At 54.8% G+C, this 25,092-nt stretch overlaps 2 protein-coding genes across 9 annotated transcripts in view; one reads left to right on the top strand and one right to left on the bottom strand.

Annotated features, from left to right (window-relative positions):
* Positions 1 to 5,322, bottom strand: part of DRC3 (dynein regulatory complex subunit 3) — a 34,189-nt gene extending 28,867 nt beyond the window's left edge. Inside the window, exons 1-5 of one of the 5 annotated variants that reach the window (XM_089317116.1) lie at positions 5,088 to 5,322; positions 4,202 to 4,374; positions 3,958 to 4,068; positions 1,169 to 1,273; positions 406 to 570 (exon numbers count right to left, since the gene is read on the bottom strand). In XM_089317116.1, the coding sequence (XP_089173242.1) occupies positions 406 to 570; positions 1,169 to 1,241 (238 nt within the window). In that variant the 5' untranslated portion in view covers positions 1,242 to 1,273; positions 3,958 to 4,068; positions 4,202 to 4,374; positions 5,088 to 5,322. The other 4 variants (XM_089317117.1, XM_089317120.1, XM_089317118.1 and 1 more) reach the window with 4 other exon arrangements.
* Positions 5,323 to 5,625: 303 nt separating this feature from the next.
* Positions 5,626 to 25,092, top strand: part of TOM1L2 (target of myb1 like 2 membrane trafficking protein) — a 122,860-nt gene continuing 103,393 nt past the window's right edge. For 3 of the 4 annotated variants that reach the window (XM_070061570.2, XM_070061569.2, XM_051829030.3), the window contains exon 1: positions 5,670 to 5,843. In XM_070061570.2, the coding sequence (XP_069917671.2) occupies positions 5,792 to 5,843 (52 nt within the window). In that variant the 5' untranslated portion in view covers positions 5,670 to 5,791. Of the gene's footprint in view, positions 5,844 to 25,092 lie in introns of all 4 variants that reach the window. The other variant, XM_070061568.2, reaches the window with a different exon arrangement.

The raw sequence follows: 25,092 nt of genomic DNA, 5'->3' as shown, positions 1-25,092 counted from the left end.
CGTCCACGGGCTGCCTCTCGGCCTCAGCCGCCCTGCGCCCTCCTGCTTCCCTGCCCTTTCTTCAGCCACCCTGCCCCCGCCCCCCACCAAGGCTACTGGGCCCCTGCTTCCTATCTCCAGCTGCCGGCTGCGTAGGACCCCAAGCTTCTACCTGCTGGGAGCTCCCTGCTGCAGACACCAGTGTGGGGTCCCCTCGGGGCTTAGACTGGCAGCAGGACGGGTTTCTAATCTGTTCTGTTCTCAATCAGGTCAGGGGTGCTGTGGACAGTCACACGACGACGGCACTAAGTATGGCGTCCTCAGCGCATCCGTGCCGGGACCCGCAGTGGGTTCCTGGAGGGGGGGAGGGGCGAGGGGGCTGCTCCCGTCCCCGGGGCGGGGGGACCAGGGGACATGGACACGCACTCTGGAAGTCCAGCCGCAGGGTCAGGACATCTTTGAAGAGGATGCCCTCCTGCTTGGCCAGCTGCCCGGCCTCCTCGCGAGGCCCCTGCTCGCTCACGGCCAGCTTCAGCATCTCGTCGTCCATCACGCGCGGCTCTATGGAGTTGTGCAGCCGGCTCATGTTCCCTGCAAGACAGCACCACGCCCTCCTGAGGCCCCGCCCTCCTGAGGCCCCGCACCCCTCCTCCGTCGGGGGACAGGCACTGCTGAGGTCTCCCTTGCTTTTATTTTTTTTTTATTTTTATTTTTTTTTTTTTTATTTTTGACAGGCAGAGTGGACAGTGAGAGAGAGAGACAGAGAGAGAAAGGTCTTCCTTTGCCGTTGGTTCACCCTCCAATGGCCGCCGCTGCAGCCGGCGCACCGTGCTGATCCGATGGCAGGAGCCAGGATCCAGGTGCTTTTCCTGGTCTCCCATGGGGTGCAGGGCCCAAGCACCTGGGCCATCCTCCACTGCACTCCCTGGCCATAGCAGAGAGCTGGCCTGGAAGAGGGGCAACCGGGACAGAATCCGGCGCCCCAACCGGGACTAGAACCCGGTGTGCCGGCGCCGCAAGGTGGAGGATTAGCCTATTGAGCCACGGCGCCGGCCCTGCTTTTATTTTTTTAAATATTTATTTGAGAGGCACAATTAAAGACCGAGAGAGAGAGAGAGAGAGAGAGAGAGAGAGAGAGAGAGGTCTTCCATCCACTGGTTCAATCCCTACATGGCTGCAATGGTCAGACCTGGGCCAATCCAGAGCCAGGAGCTTCTTTCGGGTCTCCCATCGGCATGCAGGGATCCAAGCACTTGGGCCATCTTCTACTGCTTTCCCAGGCCACAGCAGAGAGCTGGATTGGAAGAGGAGCAGCCGGGTCTCGAACCAGCGCCCCTAAGGGATGCGGGCACTGCAGGCGGCCATGTTACCCGCTACACCACAGCGCCGGCCCTCCCTGAGGTCTTCTCTTAAGGTTTCTCTCTGTTTCCTGGTGTTTTTTTTTTTTTTTTTAACCCAAGATTTCTTTCTTTGAAAAGGACAGAGAGAGAAGGAGGGGAGGGGGGAGGAGAGAGGGAGGGAGAGAGAGATCCTCCATCTGCTAGTTCACTTCCCAAATGGCCACAACAGCCAGCGCTGGGCCAGGGCAAAGCCAGGAGTCTGGACTCCATCCAGGTCTCCCAAGCACTAGGGCCATCATCTGTTGTTTCTCAGGCGCATTAGCAGGGAGCTGGATGGGAAGTGGAGCAGCCAGGACTCGAACCAGCGCTCCAATGTGAGGTGTGGGCATTACAAGCGGCGGCTTAACCCACAACGCCAGGTCCTGTGACGGCGTCTTAACTCGGAGGGCTGCCCCTCAGGGTCCGTACATGTGTCCCCAGGGAGCTCTGGGTGCTCCTGGCAAGCACCCGGGCCACCTGCCGGGGTCCATCTCTCGGCCCCACAGCTACAGCTGGTCCCACTGGGCTGTGGCCTGGTGCCAGGCCTCCCCGTCCAGGTCTCTTGGTGCCAACCATTGGCAGCCCCGATCAAGTTGCCGGCTGGCAGTTGCCTTGTCCCCTGCAGGTCCAGTGCTCAGTGAGGCACTGACCCAAGCTGCCCACTCGTGTCCCTGCCTCCTGAGACTCGGGACCAGGGATGAGGGTGCTCAGCAGAGGTGGGGACCCCACAGCTGGCCTGGCCGGGCACAGGGCGAAGCCAAGAACAGGAGGAACAGACACAGAGGCAGAAAGAGGAAGATGGGGGCTGGGGGGTACACACAGGACAGACAGACTGACACAGACACTGTCTTCCTCCTGCTGGCTTTTCAGTCCTAATGCGCCCGAGTCCAGGCCTTGCGAGTTCTGTGTCTCCTTCTGTGGGCATTTCCCATCCCTTTCTCTTAAGGTCTCTGTGATCTTTTAAATTTCTTTTTGGGGGCCGGCGCTGTGGCATAGCGGGCAAAGCCGCCCCCTGCAGTGGCTGGCATCCTATATGGGCACTGGTTCGAGTCCCGGCTGCTCCACTTCCGATCCAGCTCTCTGCTATGACCTGGGAAAGCAGTGGAAGATGGCCCAAGTGCCTGGGCTCCTGCACCTGCGTGGGAGACCCGGAAGAAGCTCCTGGCTCCTGGCTTCGGATCAGCACAGCCCTGGCCATTGTGGCCATCTGGGGAGTGAGCCAGTGGATGGAAGACCTCTCTCTCTCTCTAACTCTGCCTTTCAAATAAATAAATAAATCTTAAAAAAATTGTTTTCGACAAGCAGAAACAGAGACGGGGGGCAGGGCGGGGGGGGGGACGCGAGTGCAAGCAGGTGCTCCCAATGGAGGGGGTGGGCAGGGTGAGAGGGTGAAGCTAAGAGCCCTAAACTCCATCCAGGTCTCCCGCACCGGCAGCAGGGACTCAACCACTCGCGCCATCACTCCTGCTTCTGGGGTGTGGGCCAGCAGGAAGCTGGAGTCGGGAAGCAGAGCTGGAAATCAAATACAGGCCCTGTGAGGTGGGACAGGGGGCGTCCTCACCGGTTCTTCCTCCTCGCCCCCCGCCTGGATGCACCTGACACAGGTATGCACCTTGCACTCCCAACCTGGCCCTGGCCACACGTGCCACTGCTATCCCACCTTCTGCCCACGGAAGCAGCACGGCCCCCCACCCCACCCCACCCCCGTGACGGTGAGGGCTGGGCTGAGCTGTGCTGAGGCCAAAGCCAGAAGAGCTAAAAACTCCATCTGGATCTCCCACGTGGGTGGCAGGAACCCAAGTGCTCGAGCCCTCCCCTGTTGCCTCCAGGGTCTGCATTGATGCGGGGCTGGAGTCAGGAGCCAGGGGTGGCTACTTACCCTAGGCCCTGGTTAAGCCACCCATGCCCAGACTTTAATAATTCTTTTTTTTTTTTTAAGATTTATTTATTTATTTCAGAGGCAGAGTTGCAGAGAGAGAGACAGAGAGAGAGAGAGAGAGGGAGGGAGGTGTCTTCCATCTGCTGGTTCATTCCCTAAATGGTTGCAATGGCTGGAGCTGCGCTGATCTGAAGCCAGGAGCCAGGAGCTTCTTACGGGTCTCCCATGTGGGTTCAGGGGCCCAAGCACTTGGGCATCTTCCCCTGCTTCCCCAGGCCATTAGCAGGGAGCTGGATCGGAAGTGGAGCAGCTGGGTCTCGAACCAGCACCCATGTGGGATGCCAGCACTGTAGGCCAGGGCGTTAACCTGCTGCACCACAGCGCCGGCCCCTGGACTTTAATAATTCTAAGAAGCACATTCCAGCTACAGTACTGAGAACCCCAAGAGGAGTGAGGTTGGTGACAACCGAGGTGGGGGTCACACTTGAGAGCTCCCTGGGGACTCGATTTACACATAGGACGAACCCCAGTTTCCAGGTAAGAAATGGACCCATCTTTCTAAGCATGGCTCAGCTGTACCCAGGGTTCCAGACACTCTCACTGCCACCGTGCACAAGGTTTCTCACAGCTGTCCCAGGTCAGGGATGAGGCCCGAACAGCCCTGTGCTGTGGGGATACAGTCAGTAATTCACCACCCAGGCCAGGTCCCTGCCGACTTGCCTGTCAGTGGCGTCAGTGAGCCCAGAGTTAGGCGGCAGAGACAGCAGCTTCAAGTCCGACGCCGCTGCGACCTGAAGAGCCTCTTCGCCGGGAAGCAGGTGCAGCAGTTTCCTGGGAAACAGGAACCGTGGGCCAATCGGCTCTGCGACGCACAGTTCCCAGTGCCCATGAATTACTAAGGAGGGGAGCAGCCACTAACAGGGTTTGCGTGGACTCTGCGCACACGCACTATTGAATTACACACCAGCTCTGCAGGCCGGGACATGGCACAGGGTTCAGATACGCGGTGGAGGGGAAGAAGATACTTGGCCAAGGTCACACAGCGGAGTTACTAACAGGGACGACCCTGCATTCCCAGCCAAAGCCAAGGGAGAATGATCACACAGACGTGCAGAGGTTGACGATGACAGCCGGAACCTGGAGGAATGATCAGCAGACAGGAGAGCAAGCACACTGTGTATGGAAAGGTTTAAGGGGCTGGCGCTGTGGCGCAGCGGGTTAATGCCCTGGCCTGATGTGCCAGCATTTCATATGGACGCCGGTTCTAGTCCCAGCTGCTCCTCTTCTAATCCAGCTCTCTGCTACGGCCTGGGACAGCAGTGGAAGCTGGCCCAAGTCCCTGCACCAGCGTGGGAGACCTGGAAGAAGCTCCTGGCTCCTGGCTTCAGATTGGTGCAGCTCTGGCTGTTGTGGTCATTTGGGGAGTGGGCCAGTGAAGGGGAGACCTCTCTCTGGCTCTACCTCTAACTCTTTCAAAGAAATAAAATAAATCTTAAAAAAAAAAATCTTTTCTGGCCCTGCGCCCTTACCCTCTCCTTCCTCACCCACAGAAAGCCCAAGACTAAGTGTTGTGGCTGGCTGAAGCCAGCGTCAGGTGGCTGTCCCAGGAGCCGTGAGCTCACTTCGCAGAGGTGGGCGTGGGATTCGGCAGCCCTTAGGACACCGCTGGGGCACCCACGTCTCGTGCTGGGGTGCCGGGGTTCGAGTCCCGGGAGCTCCTGGCTCCCGCTTCCTGCTAACAATGCACACCTGGGAAGGGGTGGGTGCCGGCTCAAGTGCTCACGGCCCCACCGCCCACGCGGGAGACCTGGGCTTTTGAGGTTATCTGGGGAGCACACTAGTGGACCGACCTCTCTCCCCGCTGTCCGCCCCGGGTCTCCTCTCCTCTCCTCTCAGGCGCCGGCTTCCGGGCTGGGTCTGCGCAGCAACAGCGTCCCCCGGTTGCTAGGGAACCAAGCGCCGCCGCTCGGTCGCTAAGGGGAAGTTAAGAGGTAGACATCCTGGGTGAAAGTGGACGCATCACGTGATCAGTTCTCGGGGCGGGGAAATCCTACCACACCAACCAGGCTTAGAGAAAACAAACGTTTACCCAATCAGCACTTTCTGTGGGCGGGGATCTTCGTAGATCCACCTCCTCTCCTTGCCCCTATTTAAGTGATTGACTCGTCTTTTATCCAATAATACTAAGGATTCTCTAGCTTGACCGATATATGGACGAATCAACACGCAAAGCCTCTCTTTCGGAGGCGGGCCAGGGGAGGTGCCGCTACGCCTGACGGGGACTCCAGCGACCTAGCTCGCTCTCCGGCCAATCGGACGCCGCGGGGTGGGTGGGAGCTTCACTGAGGTAGAGGCGAAGGCCAATCGGATGAGGGCTGTGTAGGCGTTGCCCAATAGAGACGCGACAAGGGGGCGTGGTCAAGGGCCCGGGGCTCGGCGTTCCTGAGGGTGGGGCGGGGGCAAGTGTCAGTCAGGTCGGGACCGCGGCTGGGGACGGCGGAGACCCGGGCGGGCAGACTGGACGCCCCGTCCGCCGCCGCGCTTTCCGTGCAAGATGGAGTTCCTCCTGGGGAATCCGTTCAGCACGCCGGTGGGGCAGTGCCTCGGTAAGGCCCCGCGAGCGGCGAGCGGCGAGCGGCGAGCGGCGAGCGGCGAGCGCCGGGGTGGGTGACGGCGGCGGCTGTCGAGGCTGGTGCGGACCGCGCGGGCCGCTACCGGCTGAGGGTCCCCCGCCTCCAGCCCCGCAGCATCTGTTGGCGTCGCGCCTGGGCCGGGCAGCGGGGCCAGCTCACGGGACGGGTCCGGCATCCTGGTCGCCAGGCCTCCGCTGGGCAGCGGGATGCCCTGCCAGGAGGCGCCCCTGGGGCCCAGCTCGTACTCTTGCGAGACTTCCAGCGGCCCTAGCCATCCGGGCCGGCCCTCCCTGTCCCCTCGAGGTGGTGCTACGCTGAGCACCCTCTTCCACCCTGCCGGCCTCGCGGCCCTGTTTCCCCCCACCCCGCCAGGACCCGCTCACCCGGCCGTCCCGGACGCCTGTCCCTCCCCGTCAGTACCAGCAGCCCTCAGACTGGGCGTCTCCCCAGAAAATGCCCCAGGTTGCAAGACTCGCTCGTTGGCGAGGCGACTCAGCCGAGCTGTCGAGGGGGTCGTGGTGGGGCGGGGTGTTGGAGGGTGGCGGGGCGCTGTGGGGGCGGGGTGCCATTCCGGACTGAGCGTCCCGGGAAAGATGGGAGACTGTGCAAGTGAGTGATAAGAGCCTGGAGCGGGCACAGTGGCCTTGTGCCCCCTCTGAGTTGAAGTTCCGCTGTGAGTGTTTGGAGGGAGAGAGCTGGTGAGGCGTTTGGGGCGGTCCCGTTGTGGAGTTGTGATCCTAATAGCAGCTGCATGGTGAACAGGTTGCTAATACCCCCCCACCCCCCACCCCCCGCTCTGCTCCGTTTTATTTGCCAAAGCTGAGATCTGGTGGTGCCCGGCCCGGCATTGCCTGCTGGCGTTCTCAGGGTGGGGGGTGGGGCTCTGGCCACCTGGGAAATGGCCGCAGAGATGAGCAGCATCGTGGGTGAGCACCGCTCACGTGTGGGAGAAAGCACTCTGGCGTGGCCACCGTGTGGGATTCCCTGAACTGGAAAAGCAGTTGCTTTCCCACCTGGGGCAGGTGCTAGCGACGGGCGTGACCCCTCAAGAATGCTGCCTCGTGCCTGTGACCATCTTAGTTGGAGGACTCGTAAGACATCTTTAGGATCGGGAGGAGCCTTTGCTGGCCCAGGGGCCCGACCGGTTTAGGCCGTGGCGATTTGTTCACTTCCTGCTTTGCGTACCGATTTCCCACCACTTTTCAGCCTTTCGTGGGCCCTGGCAAGTTCCGAGGCCTCTCCTGTTGGCTAACAGGCATTCAGGACGCCTTCCTGGTGTAGTAGCTTTTTATTTTTTTTTTTAATTAAAGATCGTGTTTATTTATTTGAGAGGTAGAGCTACAGACAGAGGGAGTTAGACACAGAGAGAGGTCTTCCGTCCACTGGTTCATTCCCCAAATTGTTGCAACGGCCGGAGCTGCGCCGATCCAGAGCCAGGAGCTTCTTCTGGGTCTCCTGCGCAGGTGCAGGGATGCAAGCACTTGGGCCGTCTTCTACTGCTTTCCCAGGCCACAGCAGAGAGCTGGATGGGAAGTGGAGCAGCCAGGACTTGAACTGGTGCCCATGTGGGATGCCTCTGCCTGTGGCGCCACAGCACCAGCCCCGGTGTAGTGGCTTTTATAAGGGGTCATGGACACTGGGCCCCGAAGTCTCTTTTGCCACCTTGATGGGGTTCTGCTGCCGGCTCAGGTGTCTCTCTGGGCCCGCCCCTTCCGTTCTTCCTCCCATCTTCCCTGCTTCCCGGTGGGGCCGTCCACTGCAGCCGCGTCCCATTTCTTACTGGTGCCGCCCTCCTGCTAGTTACAGAGGAGCCTGTAAGCTTGGGGTGGGTTTCTGCTTTTCCCTTCTTCTCCGCACCCTTTATTATAGAAAGTTCTACATCTTTAACATGTAGGGTAATCGGTGAGGCGGGGAAATCAAAGGGGATTTAAGAAATCACAAATAGGATGTTGGGATATGTGTCAAGTACAAGGAACGTCATACTTAGGTCAGGAAGGACCTGAGTTGAATGTTGGGTGGGCCCATTTCTCAGCTCTGGGACCCCAGGAAATGGTGTGAGCTTTTGACTGTGTATCTGCTAAGAAAGACAGAGAGAGAGAGAGAGCGAGCGAGCGAGCACGCGCCATCCGGAGTGGCACTGTTTCAATAGCATAATGTGTGTAATACATTGAGCATAGCGCCTACAACATAGCAGAGGTTCAGTAAATCTGACCGTCAGCGTGAGTAACAGAATCATTCAGTTAGGCTTGGATTGCTCTCCTGGAGAGGGTACGAGAGACCAGTGGCCCATCCGTGACCCGTGAAGGAAACTGGCCCTCCCAGCCAGCACCGTCCACCGTCGCTTGTCAGAGACACCTGACCGGAAAGATGATGGAGGCTCCCGTTGCCAGGCAACCAGTAGGCAGAGCTGTCATCATCATAGTTCAAGTTAGTTGATGCAGGGTGAGGGGACAGATAAGGTGCTAATACGTATGCTGCACTGTCGTGACCAAGCATAAAGGTGATCTTAAAAGTATGCTCCCTGAAGGGTCGGAGGCTGGGAGAGGGCGGCCCGCAGAAATAAACATAATGGCAACAAACTAATAACTGCAACAGTGGCTGTAGCTTCCACAGAGCAGTTCGAATAGCCATCTTTTTAAAGCATAACTTAGTAATCTGGTTGGTTTATTTTCAATTCTTTGTTTTTTTTTTTTTTTAAACTTTACTTACTTGAGTGACCGAGACCCAGTGAGACAGATTGAAAGATGGAGAGCCCCATGTCAGCTCTTCACGCCACAGATGCCCACAAGAGCCAGGCCTGGGCCAGGAACTCAATCCAGGTCTCCCTCGTGGGTGGCAGAAGTTTAGTCATCTGAGCCATCGCCGCTGCCTCCCAAGGGCCGCCTTGGCAGGAGGCTGGAGCTGGCGCCAAACCCAGCCCCTCCCAGGTGGGACGTCCGTCTGTCTACCTCCAGGTTAAGCACCTGCTGTCGACACCGTGCCTTGACCTTAGAGCTGTTGTGAGAATAAGCTTCATCGTCCTTTCTGCTTTGGACTCGAGAACCCTAGGAACAGGGGGTGGAAACGACCGCTCAGCCCGTAAAAAGTGGACCAGGATCTCACACCCATCCCGTCCCCCAGGGCTGCAGGGTTTCAGGAGAGAAAACAGACATGCGTGGAGCAACCATGGCAATGCAGATCCTAAGGGCCACCGGCATTCAGGAGCTGCTGGGGACTGTCCACGAACTCTGCAGGCTAAGAGGAGATCCGGCGGGCCTGGGATGGCAGCCGGGGGCAGGAGGGGCCCCCAGTCTGAGTGGAGCCGCAATGGCTGTAGGGCCTGGGTCGCATGGGGGAAGATCTGCTCTTGTGGGGGGCAGGAGGGGAGCAGGACAGTGAAGGGTTTAATTCTTTAACTGATTCTGCTTGTATTCCCTCTAGTCTTCATTAAAAAAAAAAAAAAAAACCTCCCAGGGGCTGGTGCTGTGGCGTAGCAGGTAAAGCTGCCGCCTGAGAAGCCGGCATCCTATATAGGCACCAGTTCGAGTCCCAGCTGCTCCACTTCCGATCCAGCTTTCTGCTATGGCCTGGGAAGGCAATAGAGGATGGCCCAAGTCCTTGGGCTCATGTCACTTATGTGAGAGACCTGGATGAAGCTCCTAGCTCCTGACTTTGGCCTGATTGAGCCCTGGCCATTGGTGGCCACTTGGGGGAGTGAACCAGCGGATGGAAGATCTTTCTCTCTCTCTCTCTCTCTTTGTAACTCTGACTTTTAAATAAATAAATATATCTTGAAAACAAATACCTTCCCAACAGCCTAAATAATGCCATCCATCCAACTGTGGGCATCTATGAGTGCCTGTTGGGTGGCGGACCTGAGTCGGGTGCTGGAGATCCAGTTGTCAAACGCTGCTCCTAGGGCATCCTTGGCGAAGGTGACACACTCAGAGACGATGTCCGGGGCTTGTGGCTGCAGAAGCAGTTCAGTCACTGCGCTGTCTCAAGCCTGGGCCTCCCTGACACGCTGTGTCTAGTCTGGGCCTCCCTAACACTGGGTCTAGCCTGACGCTGGGTCTAGCCTGGGCCTCTGACGCTGGGTCTAGCCTGACGCTGGGCCTAGCCTGGGTCTAGCCTGGGTCTAACCTGACGCTGTTTGGTCTCACGCCAGCGCCTGAGACCACAGGCAGACACACAGCTCTCAGCTTCTTCACATCCCTCCTGCCCTCCGTTCCAGAAGCTTCCTCAGTCGAATGGGGGGGGCCGAGAGAAGGTACGCAGGGACGTGAGAGGCTCAGAAATGTGCAGGAAGAGAAAGGACTTTAGTTCTTGATTTCCTCTTCTGAAACAAGTTTCAAAATGTTACTGCCTTAATCGCGCCCTTCCACAGCCATCTGGAGTTGAACTTGGAGTTGGATGTTGTGAACCATTGCTCCCCTCCCCGGGAGGTCCGTGGTGCCCTGCAAGGTATTTGCAGCTTTCCTTGTTGGCCAAGTTTTCAGACATTCCTTTTGTAAGATTTATGTTCAGATTAATTTACATTGAAAAGCCAGTGAGCAGTTCATTCTGGCCAGAATGTTGTTGTTGTTGGTGGTGGTGTGTGTGAGTGAATGTAGGAGGGGTATATGCATTTTCTTCCGTAATTCTGTTTTAATAAACAGGCAAATGTCAGATATTCTGTTGTAGAGTTTGTAGGTTGAGGGCTGCTGGACAATACCTGGTGCACGGTGTCTAGCTGTAGCCTGGGACGTTTATACCAAGATGAGCCAGCCGTCCTAGTCATTGTTAAGCGCCTACTGTATGGAAGCACCTGCTGTATACAAAGCTCACTTAATCTCCACAACATGTAGCTATCTGGGTGTTGATACCCTGGCTCCGAGAAGTTGAGAGACTTGTGCAAAGTCAGCGCCGGGAGGCAGCCCAGGATCCACTTCTGGTTCATTCTGGGCTGTCACATGAAGGACCTCAGAAAGCTTATGCCAGAGCAGGTGGCTGGTTTAGCATGTAAGTCGCCTGTGTCCCGTGTCATAGTGCCTGGGCTTAACATCCAGCCCCACTTCTGTTCCAGCTTCCCTCTAATGCAGACCCTAGGAAGCAGGAGTGATGGCTCAAGTAATTAGGTTTCTGCCACCCCCATGGGAAACCTGGGTTGAGTTCCCAGCTCCTGGCTCTGACCTCAGCCACTGGGGGCCATTGTGTGCATTTGGGAGGGAGCCAAATAAGTAAATATTTTAAAAGGTTCAGGCTTCTGGCACAGCGGTGAAAACACCACTGGGAACACTTGTGTCCCATTTCGGAGCGCCTAGGTTAGAGTCCGGCTCCATTTCCAGTGCCGGCTTTCTGCTAATGAAAAACCTTGGTGGGTCCCTGCCACCTGTGTGGGAGACCTGGATTGAGTTCCTGGCTGCTGGCTTTGGCCTGGGGCAGCCCTGGCTGTCGTGGGCTTTTAGGGAGTAAATCAGTGTCTCTTTGCCTTTCTTTTTTTTTTTTTTTTTATATATATATATATATATATTGACAGGCAGAGTGGACAGTGAGAGAGAGAGAGAGAGAGAGAAAGGTCTTCCTTTTTGCTGTTGGTTCACCCTCCAATGGCCGCTGCGGCCTACCTCTTTTTTTTTTTTTTTTTTTTTTTGACAGGCAGAGTGGACAGTGAAAGAGAGAGAAAGGTCTTCCTTTTTGCCGTTGGTTCACCCTCCAATGGCTGCCGCGCTGCGGCCAGCACATTGCGCTGATCCGATGGCAGGAGCCAGGTGCTTCTCCTGGTCTCCCATGGGGTGCAGGGCCCAAGGACTTGGGCCATCCTTCACTGCACTCCCGGGCCACAGCAGAGAGCTGGCCTGGAAGAGGGGCAACCGGGACAGAATCCGGTGCCCCGACTGGGACTAGAGCCCTATGTGCCGGCGCCGCAAGGTGGAGGATTAGCCTAGTGAGCCGCGGCGCCGGCCCTTTGCCTTTCAAATCAATAAAAATTTAAACAAACTTTAAGCTGGTGAAAAATGCATATGATGCAAATGCTATGCATGGCTTTCAACATTTTTTTGCACCAAAATAAACTTATTTTTTAATTCCATCCCTCTACAAACTTTTTGAAGTCCCTGCGTGTGTTACTGGTCTTCAGAGCTCTGGATTCAGTGTCGCCAGAAACACCTGGAGGACTTGTTAACACAGGACAGGACGCTGGGAGGACTTGTTAACACAGGACAGGACGCTGGGTCCGCCTCGGGACCTCAGCCTGGGGGCTGGCATTCCTCCTCGCTCAGCTCCCTGGTGAGGCTGCTGCCGCTGGTGTACCGTGGGAACCGCTGCTCTCCAGGAAAAGTCTGCTCCTTTACCTGTCTTCAAACATTGCACGTGGGTTTTCTTGTGGTCAGACCGTGAGTGTATTTATTTACTTACAATCAGGAGACAGGCTGGGCCAAGGCTGAAGCCATGAGCCAGGACCTCAACTTGGGTCTCCCAGGCAGGAACCTGATTACCTGAGCTGTCACTGCCGCCTCCTAGGATCCGTACCAGCAGGAAGCTGGAGTCAGGAGCCAGATGTGGGCGTCAAACCTAGGCCCTCGGATATGGGACGTGGGCATCTAAGTAGAGCCTTAACCGCCAGCCAAATGCCTCTTCCAGTTGTGATTAGATAGAATTTGTTCTCCCATTTCATTCATTCATTCATTCATTCATGGTTCCTTTATGGGCTATCTGTGTATACCAAGTTAAGCATTTACCAGAATTCTCAGCCTGGTAGGGGACCTAAGACAGGAACTTAATTCAGATAACGAAACAAGTGGTCACCCAAGGTTATTTACTTACACTCAGGAGACAGACTGCCAGACAGAACACTGCAGTAAGGATGGGGGCCAGCGGGGGCACCTCTAGAAGTAATCATCACAGCTGAACTTTAAAAAAAATAAAAAGATTTAGGGGCCGGCGCCATGGCATAGCGGGTCAAGCCACCACCTGTGGTGCCAGTTCAAGTCCTGGCTGCTCCACTTCTGATCCACCTCTCTGCTAATGCACCTGGGAAAGCAGAAGAAGATGGCCTAGGTACTTGGGCCCCTGCACCCACATGGGAGACCTGGAGGCCCAGCTCTGGTCATTGTGACCGTTTGAGGAGTGTACTAGCAGATGGAAGACGTGTGTGTATGTGTGTGTGTGTGCGCCTTCCAAATAAATATAAATAAATCTTTTTATTTTTTAAATATTTATTTATGTTTATTTGAAAGAGTGACAGAGAGAGAGAGAGAGAGAGAGAGAGAGAGAGAGAGAATCTTCCTTCTACTGGTTCACTCCCTAAATGGCCACATGATTGGGAAACTGGGCCGGGCTAAAGCCGGGTGCCTGGACCTCCATCGGGGCTTTCCCAGGCACATTAGCAGGGAGCTGGATCGAGAGCAGAGGTGGGAGTCGCTGGGACTCCAAACCAGTGCTCCAACATGGGATGCATCATAGGTGGCGGCTTAACCGGCTGCGCCAGAGCGCCGGCCCCTGCGCTTGCTTTTTGAGATCAGTGTTGCTGTAACCGTGTGCCCATTATTGCAGCGGGCACTTTCTGTAGTAAGCGTGGCTGCCTCACCCTCACACAGTGTACTGTCATCGGCTCCATGCTGCAGATGAGGCCACTGAGGCCGTGGGAAGTTCTCTAACTCACCCAGGGTCACCAACAGTAGGGGCCTGCTGCAGATCTGGGGGTGGTCCTGTATAGGGTGCATGAGAGATGAGGAGGAGCAGGGTGGAAAGGGAACGGGGCGCAGGAGACACCAGGGCTTTGATGAGCGGGCATGGTTTGGTCCCTGGGGAAACGTGAAGGGAGGGTTGGGGGGGGCTCTCAGCAGAGACACAACTCAGCGAATGCTGGCTGTCGGGGCAGGTGGGCGGGATGACACTGGTTCCGCTTGCCTGGTGATGGGAAGAGGTAGGAGAGGGAGGGTAAGGCTTGAGGGGGGAGGCTTTGCTCGTGGTGTTGGCCAGCTGGGGGCTGTGGGTGATGTCTAAGGAGGGTGGTGGTATGGGTTTCCCCTCAGCGGTCACTAAAAGATCCTTCTTCGCTCTTAGCATCAAAGCCCCCATCCGTGAGAGAGTGTGTGTGTGCGTGTTTGGTGGGGGTGGGAATGGGGCTTGTCTCTATGTGGGTGACCCAGATGGAGATCGGGGCTCCTGGCTTCAACCTGGCCCAGAACTGGCTGTTGTGACCATTTAGGGTGTGGACCAGCAAATGAAAGATCTCTCTCTCTCTCTAACTGAGCCTTTCAAATAAATAAATAAGTCTTTTTATTTATTTATTTGAAAGGCATGGTTATAGAGAAAGAGAGGCAAAGAGATCTTCCACCTGCTGGTTCCCTCTCCAAATGGCCTCACTGGCCAGAGGTGGGTCCATCCAAAGCCAGGAGCCAGGAACTTCATCCAGGTCCCCCACATGGGTGCAGGGGCCCAAGCATTTGGGCCGAGTTCCGCTGCTTTCCTAGGTGCATTAGCAGGGAGCTGAATTAGAAGTGGAGCAGCCAGGACTTGAACCGGTACCCATATGGGATGTCGGTGCTGTAGGCAGAGGCTTTACCCGCTATGCCACAGTGCCAGCCCCATAAGTAAGTCCTCAAAACAAAACAAATAGATACACTGCCTCGAGGTGGGCTGTTTGGGGTATTTAAAACTCCCATGTAATTGTGCTTTAAAAAAAAGCAAACACATATAACCATGTGGAAAATACAAAAAATACAGAAAATGCAAAGGAAAAGAATCTCCAGTTTCCTTACAAATTCGCTGAGATTCTAATTGCTTCATATAGGGACTTCTTCTGTCCTTCACCCCCGTTTTCTCATGCCGTGGAGATGCGACAGTTGTGTGAGCACTTTTAGCGTATTTCTGTACAACCTTCCTGTATGGACTATCTATTTTTGACTTGAAATAGGAGTATGAATATAACGCCCAGAGGAGCTGCACTCAAGGGTCGTTGCTCTTGACCTAGCAGATAAATCACCCCGAAGTGCTTTGGGCTAATCTAGTAGTCTGAAAAGATACAAGTAAGGTTCAGAAATACTTGTACCAGCCTAGCTTGTTGTGGTTAGAGGAGAGGCCTTTTACTTTTTAAATTTTTGCCGGGGCCGGTGCTGTGGCATAGTGGGTAAGACCACTGCCTGCAGTGCGGGCATCCCATGTGGGCAGCGGTTCAAGTCCCCGCTGCTCCACTTCTGATCCAGCTCTCTGCTGTGGCTTGGGAAAGCAGTGGAAGATGGCCCAAGTCCTTGGGTCCCTGCACCTGTGTGAGAGACCTGGCAGAAGCTCCTGGCTCCTGGCTTCGGATCGGCCCAGCTCTGGCCATTGCAGCCAATTGGGGAGTGAACCAGTGCATGGAAGACTTCTCTCTCTCTGTCTCTACTTCTCTCTGTGTAACTCTGACTTCCAAGTAAATAAATAAATCTTTAAAATTTTTTAAATTTATTTGAAGAACAGAGAGAGAGAGAGAGAGAGAGAGAGAGATGACAGAGGTCTTCCATCCCTGGTGGAATGTCCGCAGCACCCTGGGCTTGGCCAGGCTGAAGCTGGGAACTGGGGTCTCAGTGCAGGTCTCCCCTGTGGGTGGGAGGAGCCCGAGTACTTGGCCCACCACCTGCCGCCTCCCAAGGTGAGCATCCACAGGAAGCTAGACTTGAGGAAGTGGAGCGGGGACCGAAACCCAGGCACTCCGAAAAGGGATGCGGTACCTTAACCACTGTGCCAAACGCCTTCCCCAAGGGACCTTTCAAAAACAGGTCTCTTGGGGCCAGTTCTGCGGCCCATGGCTCCCCCACCACATAGGGGTTCAAGTCCCAGGTGCCCCACTTCCAGTCCAGCTCCCTGCTAATAATGTGTCTGGGAAAGCAGCAGAAGATGGCCCAAGTCCTTGGACCCCTGCCGCCCACATGGGAGACCCAGAGGGGGCTCCTGGCTTTGGCTTGGCCCAGTGCCAGCTGTTGCAGCCATTTGGGGAGTGAACCAGTGGATGGGAGATCTCTCTCTCTCTCTCTCTCTGACCACACCTGTTTTAGTGGTCCCTCCAGTCTTTCTGTCCTGGAAGATTCTCTCATTTTCTTCATCCAGTCATCGAGACTTACCCGTCAGCGCTAGCCTTTTCCTCCGGGCAGCCTCCCCAGACCATCCCGTGTACGATAAGACTCTCTTCTCTGAACTCACGGTGCTTGTCGGCCATGTCAGCCATCCAGCGTTTCCGTCGCCTGCAAAGCAGAGGGGGGTTACTGGCCCTCCGGGGTTGTGGGAAGAGGAGATGAGGTGATGTGTGTGGGACGCCTGGCACGGTGGCCTGCAGAAAGCTGCTATCTCCAGGCCTGCTGGGTCCTTTTCCCGACGGTTTCCTGTTCTCATGGGTCTTGTCATGTGCTTATTGCCTTCTTCGAATTATTGTTTTATTTTTTGCTTATTAAAGAGAGAGAGAGAGAGTTCTCATGCATTGGTTTACACCTCGGATGCCCTCAAGAGATGGCAGTGGGGCCAGACTGCAGCCAGACTCAATCCAGGTCTCTGACCTGTGTACAGGGAATGCAGTAGCCGGAAGCTGGAACTGGAAGCAGAACTGGATCCTGAACCCATGTACTTCAGTGTGGGATGCAGGAACCCGACCAGCGTTTAAACAAAAATATTTACTTATCTGGGAGGCAGTGACAGGGAGAGATGGAGATGGAGATGGAGATGGAGATGGAGAGGGAGGGAGAGAGGGATGGAGGGAGGTCTTCCATCCACTGGTTCACTCCCCAAATGGCTACAACAGCCAGAGCTATGCTGACCTGAAGCCAGGAGCTAGGTGCTTTTCCCACGTGGGTGCAGGGGCCCAAGGACCTAGGCCATCTTCTACTGCTTTCCCAGGCCACAGCAGAGAGCTGGGTCGGAAGAGGGGCAGCCGAGACTTGAACCCACACCAATATGGGATGCTGGTGCCGCAGGTGGAGGATTAACCTACTGCGCCACGGTGGCGGCCCAAGTCTGGGGGCTCTTGAAGGCAGGATGTGTGCTTTTGTTTCCTGGTTCCCTTCCTCGCATGCTGGGACTTGTGCTACACAGTTACGCACTCACGGTTACTGTGATCGTAATTATCGGCATCTTTCTAAGCCACAGTTGTTGGCTATGATTTATTGGGCTGTCACCGTGTGCCAGGTACCCAGCTAGTATCATACCCCCATTATCTCATGGAATATTATTTTTCTGAAAACACTGTTAAGACAGCGGTATTATCTTCACTTCACAGATGAAGAAGTTTGGCAGTCCAGAGCGGGAGCTTGTGCAAGGTCCCATGGCTCACTGCAGGCCGACCCAACTCCTGCCCAGGCAATGCAGCCCCAGAACTTTCGCCCACACCACTTGTAGAGACACTGAGCACGGTCGGTTTCCACTGGCTCAGGACGGGGCCTGAGTTCCAACTGGGAGTTCCCCAAAGATAGCGCGGGCCCAGCAGCACAGCCATCAGTGAATCGCCACGCCTTCGGTGTGGGGTGGGAGTCAGGCCCATCCTTGCCCCTCCCGGCGCCTGCCCCTTGTGTGGGTCCAGTCACTGTTGCAATGAAAGTTGAACCCCCTTCATTTGCCATCTGGAGCCCACGGCACTCCCCAGGTTTCTGAAGGTTCGGGGCGTGGAGCACTGTGGGTTTTCAGATAGCCAGGCTCCACGAGTGAAGTCCAGAGATCGCAGGTTTTGAAAGAAAAACCTCCCAAATCGGACACAGTTCCGATCCCCAGCACCTTGCACGAGGGGACCCTCAGTCTGTGCTCAGCTCTGTCCTCCGTCCGGGGTGGTGGGGCGTCCAGAAACACCTGCGCCTGGCACGCAGGGCATGGAGCGTCAAGTGAGCATGTGGGGGTGAGTGTGCTACTACGCTGCGGCTCCCCCAGGCGTCACCACACTGCTGCCCGTGGGCACCTGCTCCTGTTTGTTCTTTCTTTATCTTTTTCCTTCATCGTAAAAAAAAAATGCGGCAAAATAAACATGCAAAATTTATCATTTTAGCCACTGAAGTTTTTAAAATGTAATTTCTATTTATTTGGAAGGCAGAAGAGAGAGACAGAGACAGAGAGAGAGACAGAGAGGGAGAGAGACCGACCTTCCACGTGCTGGGTCACTCTTCATATGCTCCCAACACTCAAGGCTGGGCTAGGCCACAGCCAGGAGCCCAGAACTCAGTCGGGGTCTCCCTCGTGGGTAGCGGGGATCCGGATACTTGAGCACCTGTTCTTCTGCGCGTTGGCCGCTTGTGTATCTTCTGTAGAGAAAGGCCAGGTCACGCCCTTTGCCCAGGTTTTCATTGCATTGTTAGTGTTTTTGTTACTCAGGTTTAGGAGTTCCCTATATATTCTGGATATTGATCCTTTAGCAGATCCACGTCTTGCAAGTATTTTTCTCCCATTCTGTGGATCGCCTTCCAGGATGTGCATAAGCAGGAAGATGGACTTGTGAAAGTGGTCGGGACGCAAATCCAGGCCCAGTGGTGTGGGAGGCAGGCATCTCAAGTGGCGTCTTTTTTTTAAAAGGTTTATTTATTTATTTGAAAGAGTTACAGAGAGGCAAAGGCAGAGAGAGAGAGAGAGAGAGAGAGGTCTTCCACCCGCTGGTTCACTCCCCAGATGGCCTCAACAGCTGGAGCTGCGCCCATCCAAAGCCAGGAGCTTCTTCTGGGTCTCCCACCTGGGTGCAAGGGCCCAAGGACTTAGGCCATCCTCTGCTGCTTTCCCAGGCCATAGCAGAGAGCTGGATGGGAAGTGGAGCAGTCGGAACTGGAACCAGCACCCACATGGGATGCCAGCACTGCAGGTGGTGGCTTTACCTGCTGTGCCAAAGCACCGACCACCAAGTGGCTTTCCCCCATTGTAACATTGTAACGATTTTTAAGTATTCCATTCAGAGGCATTAAGTACGTTCAGGTTGTTGCGAGATACCAGTACAGTCTATTTCCAGAACTCTCATCTTACAAAATTGAGAAAGAATCTCCCCTCTTCCTCCCTCCCCACCCCGACCCGCATCCCAGGCCACTGGCAGCCACCAGTGCCTGTTCTCTCCCTGTCAGTGTGACCGCTCCAGGGAACCTCATGTGAATGGAGTCACAGCATTTGGCCCTGTGTTTCTTATTCCATTCAACATGATGTCTTCCAGGCTCAACTCTGTTAAGACTCTCTTCCTTTTAAGGCTGTATAATCCACATGGAGACTTCAACAAATTCATGGAAAATGAATGTTACGAAAAAGCTATGTATGGGGGCTGGTGCTGTGGTGTAGTGGGTAAAGCCACCGCCTGTAGTGCCGGCATTCCATACGGGTGCCAGTTCCAGTCCCAGCTGCTGCACTCCTGATCCAGCTCTCTGCTATGGCCTGGGAAAGCAGTGGAAGATGGTCCAAGTGTCTGGGCCTCTGCATCCACATAGGAGACCTGGAAGAAGCCCCAGGCTCCCAGCTTTGGATCTGCCCAGCTGCGGCCATTGAGGCCAATTGGGAGTGAACCAGTGGATGGAAGACCTCTCTCTCTCTTTCCCTCTCTCTCTCTCTCTCTTTCTCCAGCATGCACTCTGCCCCTCTGTAACTCTGTCTTTCACTTGTATAGATTTCAAAAATTTTCTAACCGAAAGAAACTTTTTAAATTCTCTTTTCCATAACATTCTGAAAACCCCTTTTTTTTTTTTTTTTTTTTGACAGGCAGAGTTAGACAGTGAGAGAGAGACAGAGAGGAAGGTCTTCCTTCTGTTGGAAGGATCCTGAGCTGGATCAGGAGTGGAGCAGCTGGGACCGGAACTGCCACCCATATGAGATGCCGGCACTGCAGGCGGTAGCTTTACCTGCTACACCCCCAAAACGGCCGCCACGGCCAGCGTGCTGCACTGATCTGAAGCCAAGAGCCAGGTGCTTCCTCCTGGCCTCCCATGCAGGTGCAGGGCCCAAGCACTTGGGCCATCCTCCACTGCACTCCCGGGCCACAGCAGAGAGCTGGCCTGGAAGAGGGGCAACCGGGACAGAATCTGGCACCCCAACCGGGACTAGAACCTGGGGTGCCGGCACTGCAGGCAGAGGATTAGCCTAGTGAGCCGCAGCACCGGCCCTGAAAACCCTCTTGTGTATGCCACATGTTGTTTATCCATCCACCTGTCCATCCATCCAGTGATGTACACTTGGGCTGCTCCTATTTTTGCCAGTTGTGAATAGTGCTGCTATGGAGGCGCATATGCAACCATCTGCTCCTGTCTCCTGGTAGCTGGAAGCAGAATGGCTGGGTCGGTGGAAGTTCTAGTTTGAATTTTTTTGGAAAGCCCCTTTGCTATTTTTCATCGCTGCTGCTCCATTTTTCATTGCCACTGGCTGCACACAAGACTTCTCACTTCTCCACATCCTCACCAACACTTCTTATTTTTTTTTTTAAGATTTATTTATGTATTTGAAAGAGTTACACAGAGAAAGAAGGAGAGGCAGAGAGAGAGAGAGAGAGAGAGAGAGAGAGAGAGAGAGGTCTTCTACCTGCTGGTTCACTCCCCAGATGGCTGCAATGGCCAGAGCTATGCCAATCCAAAGCCAGGAGCCAGGAGCTTCTTCCAGGTCTCCCATGCGGGTGCAGGGGCCCAAGCACCTGGACCGTCTTCCACTGCTTTCCCAGGCCATAGCAGAGAGCTGGATGGGAAGTGGAGCAGCCGGGACTAGAACTGGTGCCCATATGGGATGCTGGCACTGCAGACGATGGCTTTACCTGCTACAGCACTGGCCCCAACACCAAAAGGCCGAGAAGGGATCACACACTTATTATTTTCACTTTTGCTTTGCTTTCTCTTTATGGTGGCCATCCTAGGGAGTATAAAGCTGAGTTCATTGTGATTTTGATTTGTACTTTTAAAAAAATTTATTGTATTTCTTTGAAAGAAAGAAAGAGATCTTTCTTCCACTCCCAAAATGGCTGCAACGGTTAGGGTCAGGCCAGTGTGAAGCCAGGAACTGGGAACTCCGTTTGCATCTCCCACATGGATGGACAAAGGCTCCAGTTCTTGGGCAATTTCTGCTACTTTCCCAGGTGCTTTGTCAGGGAGCTGAATCAGAAGCAGAGCATCTTTGACCCAAACTAGCACTAGATCCAACTAGTACGGGATGCTGGCCTTGCAGGCTGTGGCCTCACCTCCTGTGCCGCAGCACTGGCCCTGCTGAGCGTCTTTATGTGTGTGTGTTGGCCAGTTGTGTATCGTCTTTGGAGAAATGCCTCTTCAAGTCCTTTGCCTAGTTTTTAATCGATTTGCTTATTGTTGTTGTTCAGGCTTTTTTTTTTTTGAGTTCTCTACAAAGTCTGGATTTTAACCCCTTATCAGATAAATTTTTTGCAACGATTTTTCTCCCATTCTGTGGGTTGCCTTTCTGTTCTGTCTATAGTGGCCTTTGAGGCCTAAAATTCATTCATTTGAAGTCCAGTTGGATTTTGTTGCTCTTGTTGTTGCCTGCCTCTGATGTCATACCCTTATATTAAGAACCGTGATGTTGGGGCCGGCGCCGTGGCGCAGTAGGTTAATTCTCTGCCTGCAGCGCCAGCATCCCATATGGCACCGGTTCGAGTCCCGCCTGCTCCACTTCCGATCCAGCTCTCTGCTATGGCCTGGGAAAGCAATATAAGATGTCCCAGGTCCTTGGGCCCCTGCACCCATGTGGGAGACCTGGAAGAAGCTCCTGGCTCCTGGCTTCAGGTCGGCGCAGCTCTAGCCATTGTGGCCATTTGGGGAGTGAACCAGCAGATGGAAGACCTCTCTCTCTCTGTCTTTCTCTCTCACTGTCCATAACTCTACCTTTCAAATAAATAAATAAAAACAATCTTTTTTAAGAACCGTGATGCTAGGGCCGGCGCCGCGGCTCACTAGGCTAATCCTCCGCCTTGCGGCGCTGGCATACCGGGTTCTAGTCCCGGTCGGGGTGCTGGATTCTGTCCCGGTTGCCCCTCTTCCAGGCCAGCTCTCTGCTGTGGCCCGGGAGTGCAGTGGAGGATGGCCCAAGTGCTTGGGCCCTGCACCCCATGGGAGACCAGGAGAAGCACCTGGCTCCTGGCTTCGTATCAGCGCAGTGCGTCGGCCACAGCACGCCGGCTGCAGCGGCCATTGCGGGGTGAACCAACGGCAAAGGAAGACCTTTCTCTCTGTCTCTCTCTCTCACTGTCCACTCTGCCTGTCAAATAAATACATACATACATACATACATACATACATACATAAATAAATAAATAAATAAAAAAGAACCGTGATGCTGGTCTCTGCCAGGGGCTGGGTTCAGTACCTGACAGGCTTCCCTTCCCTTCCCTCTCCTAGCAGCCCTGTCAGGCAGGAGGCCTCGTCCTTCATTGATCAGGAAGCTGAGGCCCAGCAAGGCAGGACCTCCCCCGGGGGGCTGAGTTTGGTCTCAGGCCTCCTGTCATTCCGTGTCTTAACTGTCCTCTCTCATCCCCGCAAGTTTTCCGGGAATTTGGTCCAAGGATGTGTTTCCTTTCCAGCTCATTAAAGCTCAGATCTGCGTTGTTTTACTTTCTCTCCGGATCTGCGTTGGACCGACAGTGTGAGATGGAAGAGGAGAGGGAATTTAAACAGATGCTAAGCTGCCTAACTGGCCACCTTGCCGCTCAGACACCACCAGCTGCCGTTTTAATCATTAATGCAGCCCGGGCCTTGCCATCTGCGAGGCACGTCGGGAATTCTGTTTTGAGTTTCAGTGTCAAACAGAGAGGCTCGCGGAGAGAGACCGGTTCTTTCATCTCGGGGCACTTGGGCTGCAGGTCTTTTGAGAGCTGGGGACAAGGATGGGGTTGCGTGTGTGTGCTGCTCCCCGCTGCAGAAATCCCGAGAGTTCTGACACAAGCTTAGTCCAAACAGCATAGGAAGGCTGCAAAGCCGTGGTGCTTGGCGTTCGGACGCTGAGTTTGCGGTGGCTCCCTGAGTGAGCACCCCCCTCCTTATTAACTCTGGAAATTCGGAAGCCAGCGGCTCACCCCCAGGATCGTAGCTGGCAAGGCCCGAGTGACATTTGGTCCTATAGGTGGGGAATCGGGCCCCACGAGGGTAGGTCTGTGCTGGTTTCAACCTGACAACACTTCGGCCCCACGTGTGTGATTTCTGCTTTGGCATCCTGATACCACCTGGGTGCCTGCTATTCAAGTCAGTCCCGTTCCTGACTTACCAGACTCGGAGCACACCCCCAAAGGTTTGAATCCCCCCAGGCTAGGAACTGGGGAGTCCAGGGAGCCCTCCTCATGAGGGACCATATGCTAGAGTGCCCCACAGAGCCTGGAAAAACCCTGCGCTGACCTTGACGTTAATAGGCTGTCGCTCCGGAGCAGCCCATGGAAGAGATGTCTGGGACAAGGGGGAGGGAACCAGGCAGGGCTTCCGCTCCCTCTGCAGGTGCTCTGCCCTCCCCGCCCCTTCCACCAGCCTGAAGCTCTCCAGACCCGTCAGTTAAGGGGTTCTTTTCTTTTATTAAGATTTATTTATTTGGAAGGCAATCAGAGACGAGAGAGAGAGAGAGAGAGAGAGCACGCGCGCACTTCCAACTGCTGGTTCGCTCCCCAGATGGTCACAACAGCTGGGGCTGGGCCAAGCTGAAGCTGGGAGCCTGAAACTCCATCAGGATCTCCCACGTGGGTGTAGCAGGGATCCAAGCACTTGGGTCATATTCTGTTGCTTTCCCAGGCGCATTAGCGGGAAGCTAGATCAGAAGCCGAGCAGCCAGGACTCAAACTGGTGCTCACAGGGGATGCTAGCATCATGGGTGCCACAATGCCTGCTCCTCGGTGAGGGGTTTAAACAGTACCCGCGAGGGCTTTCTCTGGAGCTTTCAACTCACAAAATTGAACCAGCAAGTCATCGGCCATGGGTGGGTGACTCAGGGTGGAGCTCAAAGTGCCAGGGCCATAAACAGGCCTTGGTGCTTCTGGCCGCCGGCCCCAGCCTGAAGCCGTCTGGCGTCCCCTGCCACCAGTCATCTCTTTTGCATCCGGAAGACACTGTTATCACTTGAGGCTTCCAAGGTTTGGGAGCCGATTGCCAGGGACCAGAGACGAAGACTAAACACGCATGTCTCTCTGTCACAGTCAGAGGCAGTTCAAGGCCCTACAGTGAGCCGATCTTAGGACTCCTGGTCTCCGTCTCCTTAGCTCGCAGCCGCTTGCCAGTCACCGGGTTCTCTGTGAGCTGACAGACTAAGCCTGCTGGTCTAAGCAAGCGCTTTCTCATTGCTGGACAGCTGATGTCCTGGGTTGGCCCAGGCTTGCTGGGAGAGACTGTTCAGCTCCAGGCTTGGCGGTTTAAATGAAATAAGTTCATAAAATCGCCTTTGGTCTTCTGCTTCATCTGCTTCTCCCTAGGACGGGTCCAGAACCAGGAACCAACCCCGTGTCAGAACTTAGGAATCCCGGGGCTGGTTCCTGCCCAGCGGCTGCTCTGTTGGCTGGCTCTGGGGAAGTGGAGGCCTACTGATAGACTCATTTGAAGAGCACAGTTTGAACCACAGGTTCTTAAAGTCCTTTTCCCTGCCCAAAGCTTAAGGCCCAAATCACAGTGGCTTTTACTTTCTATAAAAAACCTTTAGTGCTCAATAGAAGATTCTACTTTCTTATGAATCCAGTACACACACACACACGGGGCACATCAGCAAGTTCACACAATGGAATTAAAAGATATATTTAGGGGCAGATGTTTGGCCTAACAGTTAAGATACTGGTTGGAGGGGCTGGCACTGTGGTGCAGCAGGTTAAAGCCCCGGTCTGCAGTGCAGGCACCCCATTTGGGCACCAGTTCAAGTCCCGGCTGGTCCACTTCCAATCCTGCTCTCTGCTACATCCTGAGATAGCAGTACAAGATGGCCCAAGGCCTTGGGCCCCTGCACCCATGTGGGAGACCCAGAGGAAGCTCCAGGCTTCTGGCTTCAGATCGTCACAGCTCTGGCCATTGTGGCCATCAGGGGAGTGAACCAGTGGATGGAAGACCTTTCTCTCTCTCTCTCTCTTTCTCTCTCTCTGCATTTCTGTAACTCTGCCTTTCAAATAAATAAATAAATCTTTTTTTTTTTTTAAAGATACCAGTTGGGATGCCCACATTCCCGTATCAGAGCACCTGGAGTCAAGTCTCGGGTCTGGTTCTGCTCTAGCTTCCTGCTAAGGTGGCAGGGGATGGTGTGTGTGCTTAGGTCTCTCATCCATGTGGGAGACCTGGATTTAGTTCTCAGCTCCTGGCATCAGTGTCAGTCCAGCTCTGGCCATTGCAAGATTTGGAGT

Source organism: Oryctolagus cuniculus, chromosome 17 (genome assembly GCF_051225735.1).
Source record: "Oryctolagus cuniculus isolate XC-2025 breed Fujian yellow rabbit chromosome 17, ASM5122573v1, whole genome shotgun sequence".
Taxonomy (NCBI): Eukaryota; Metazoa; Chordata; class Mammalia; order Lagomorpha; family Leporidae; genus Oryctolagus; species Oryctolagus cuniculus.
The sequence above is the reverse complement of the archived record's forward strand: the minus strand, read 5'-3'. Positions and strand labels throughout refer to the sequence as shown.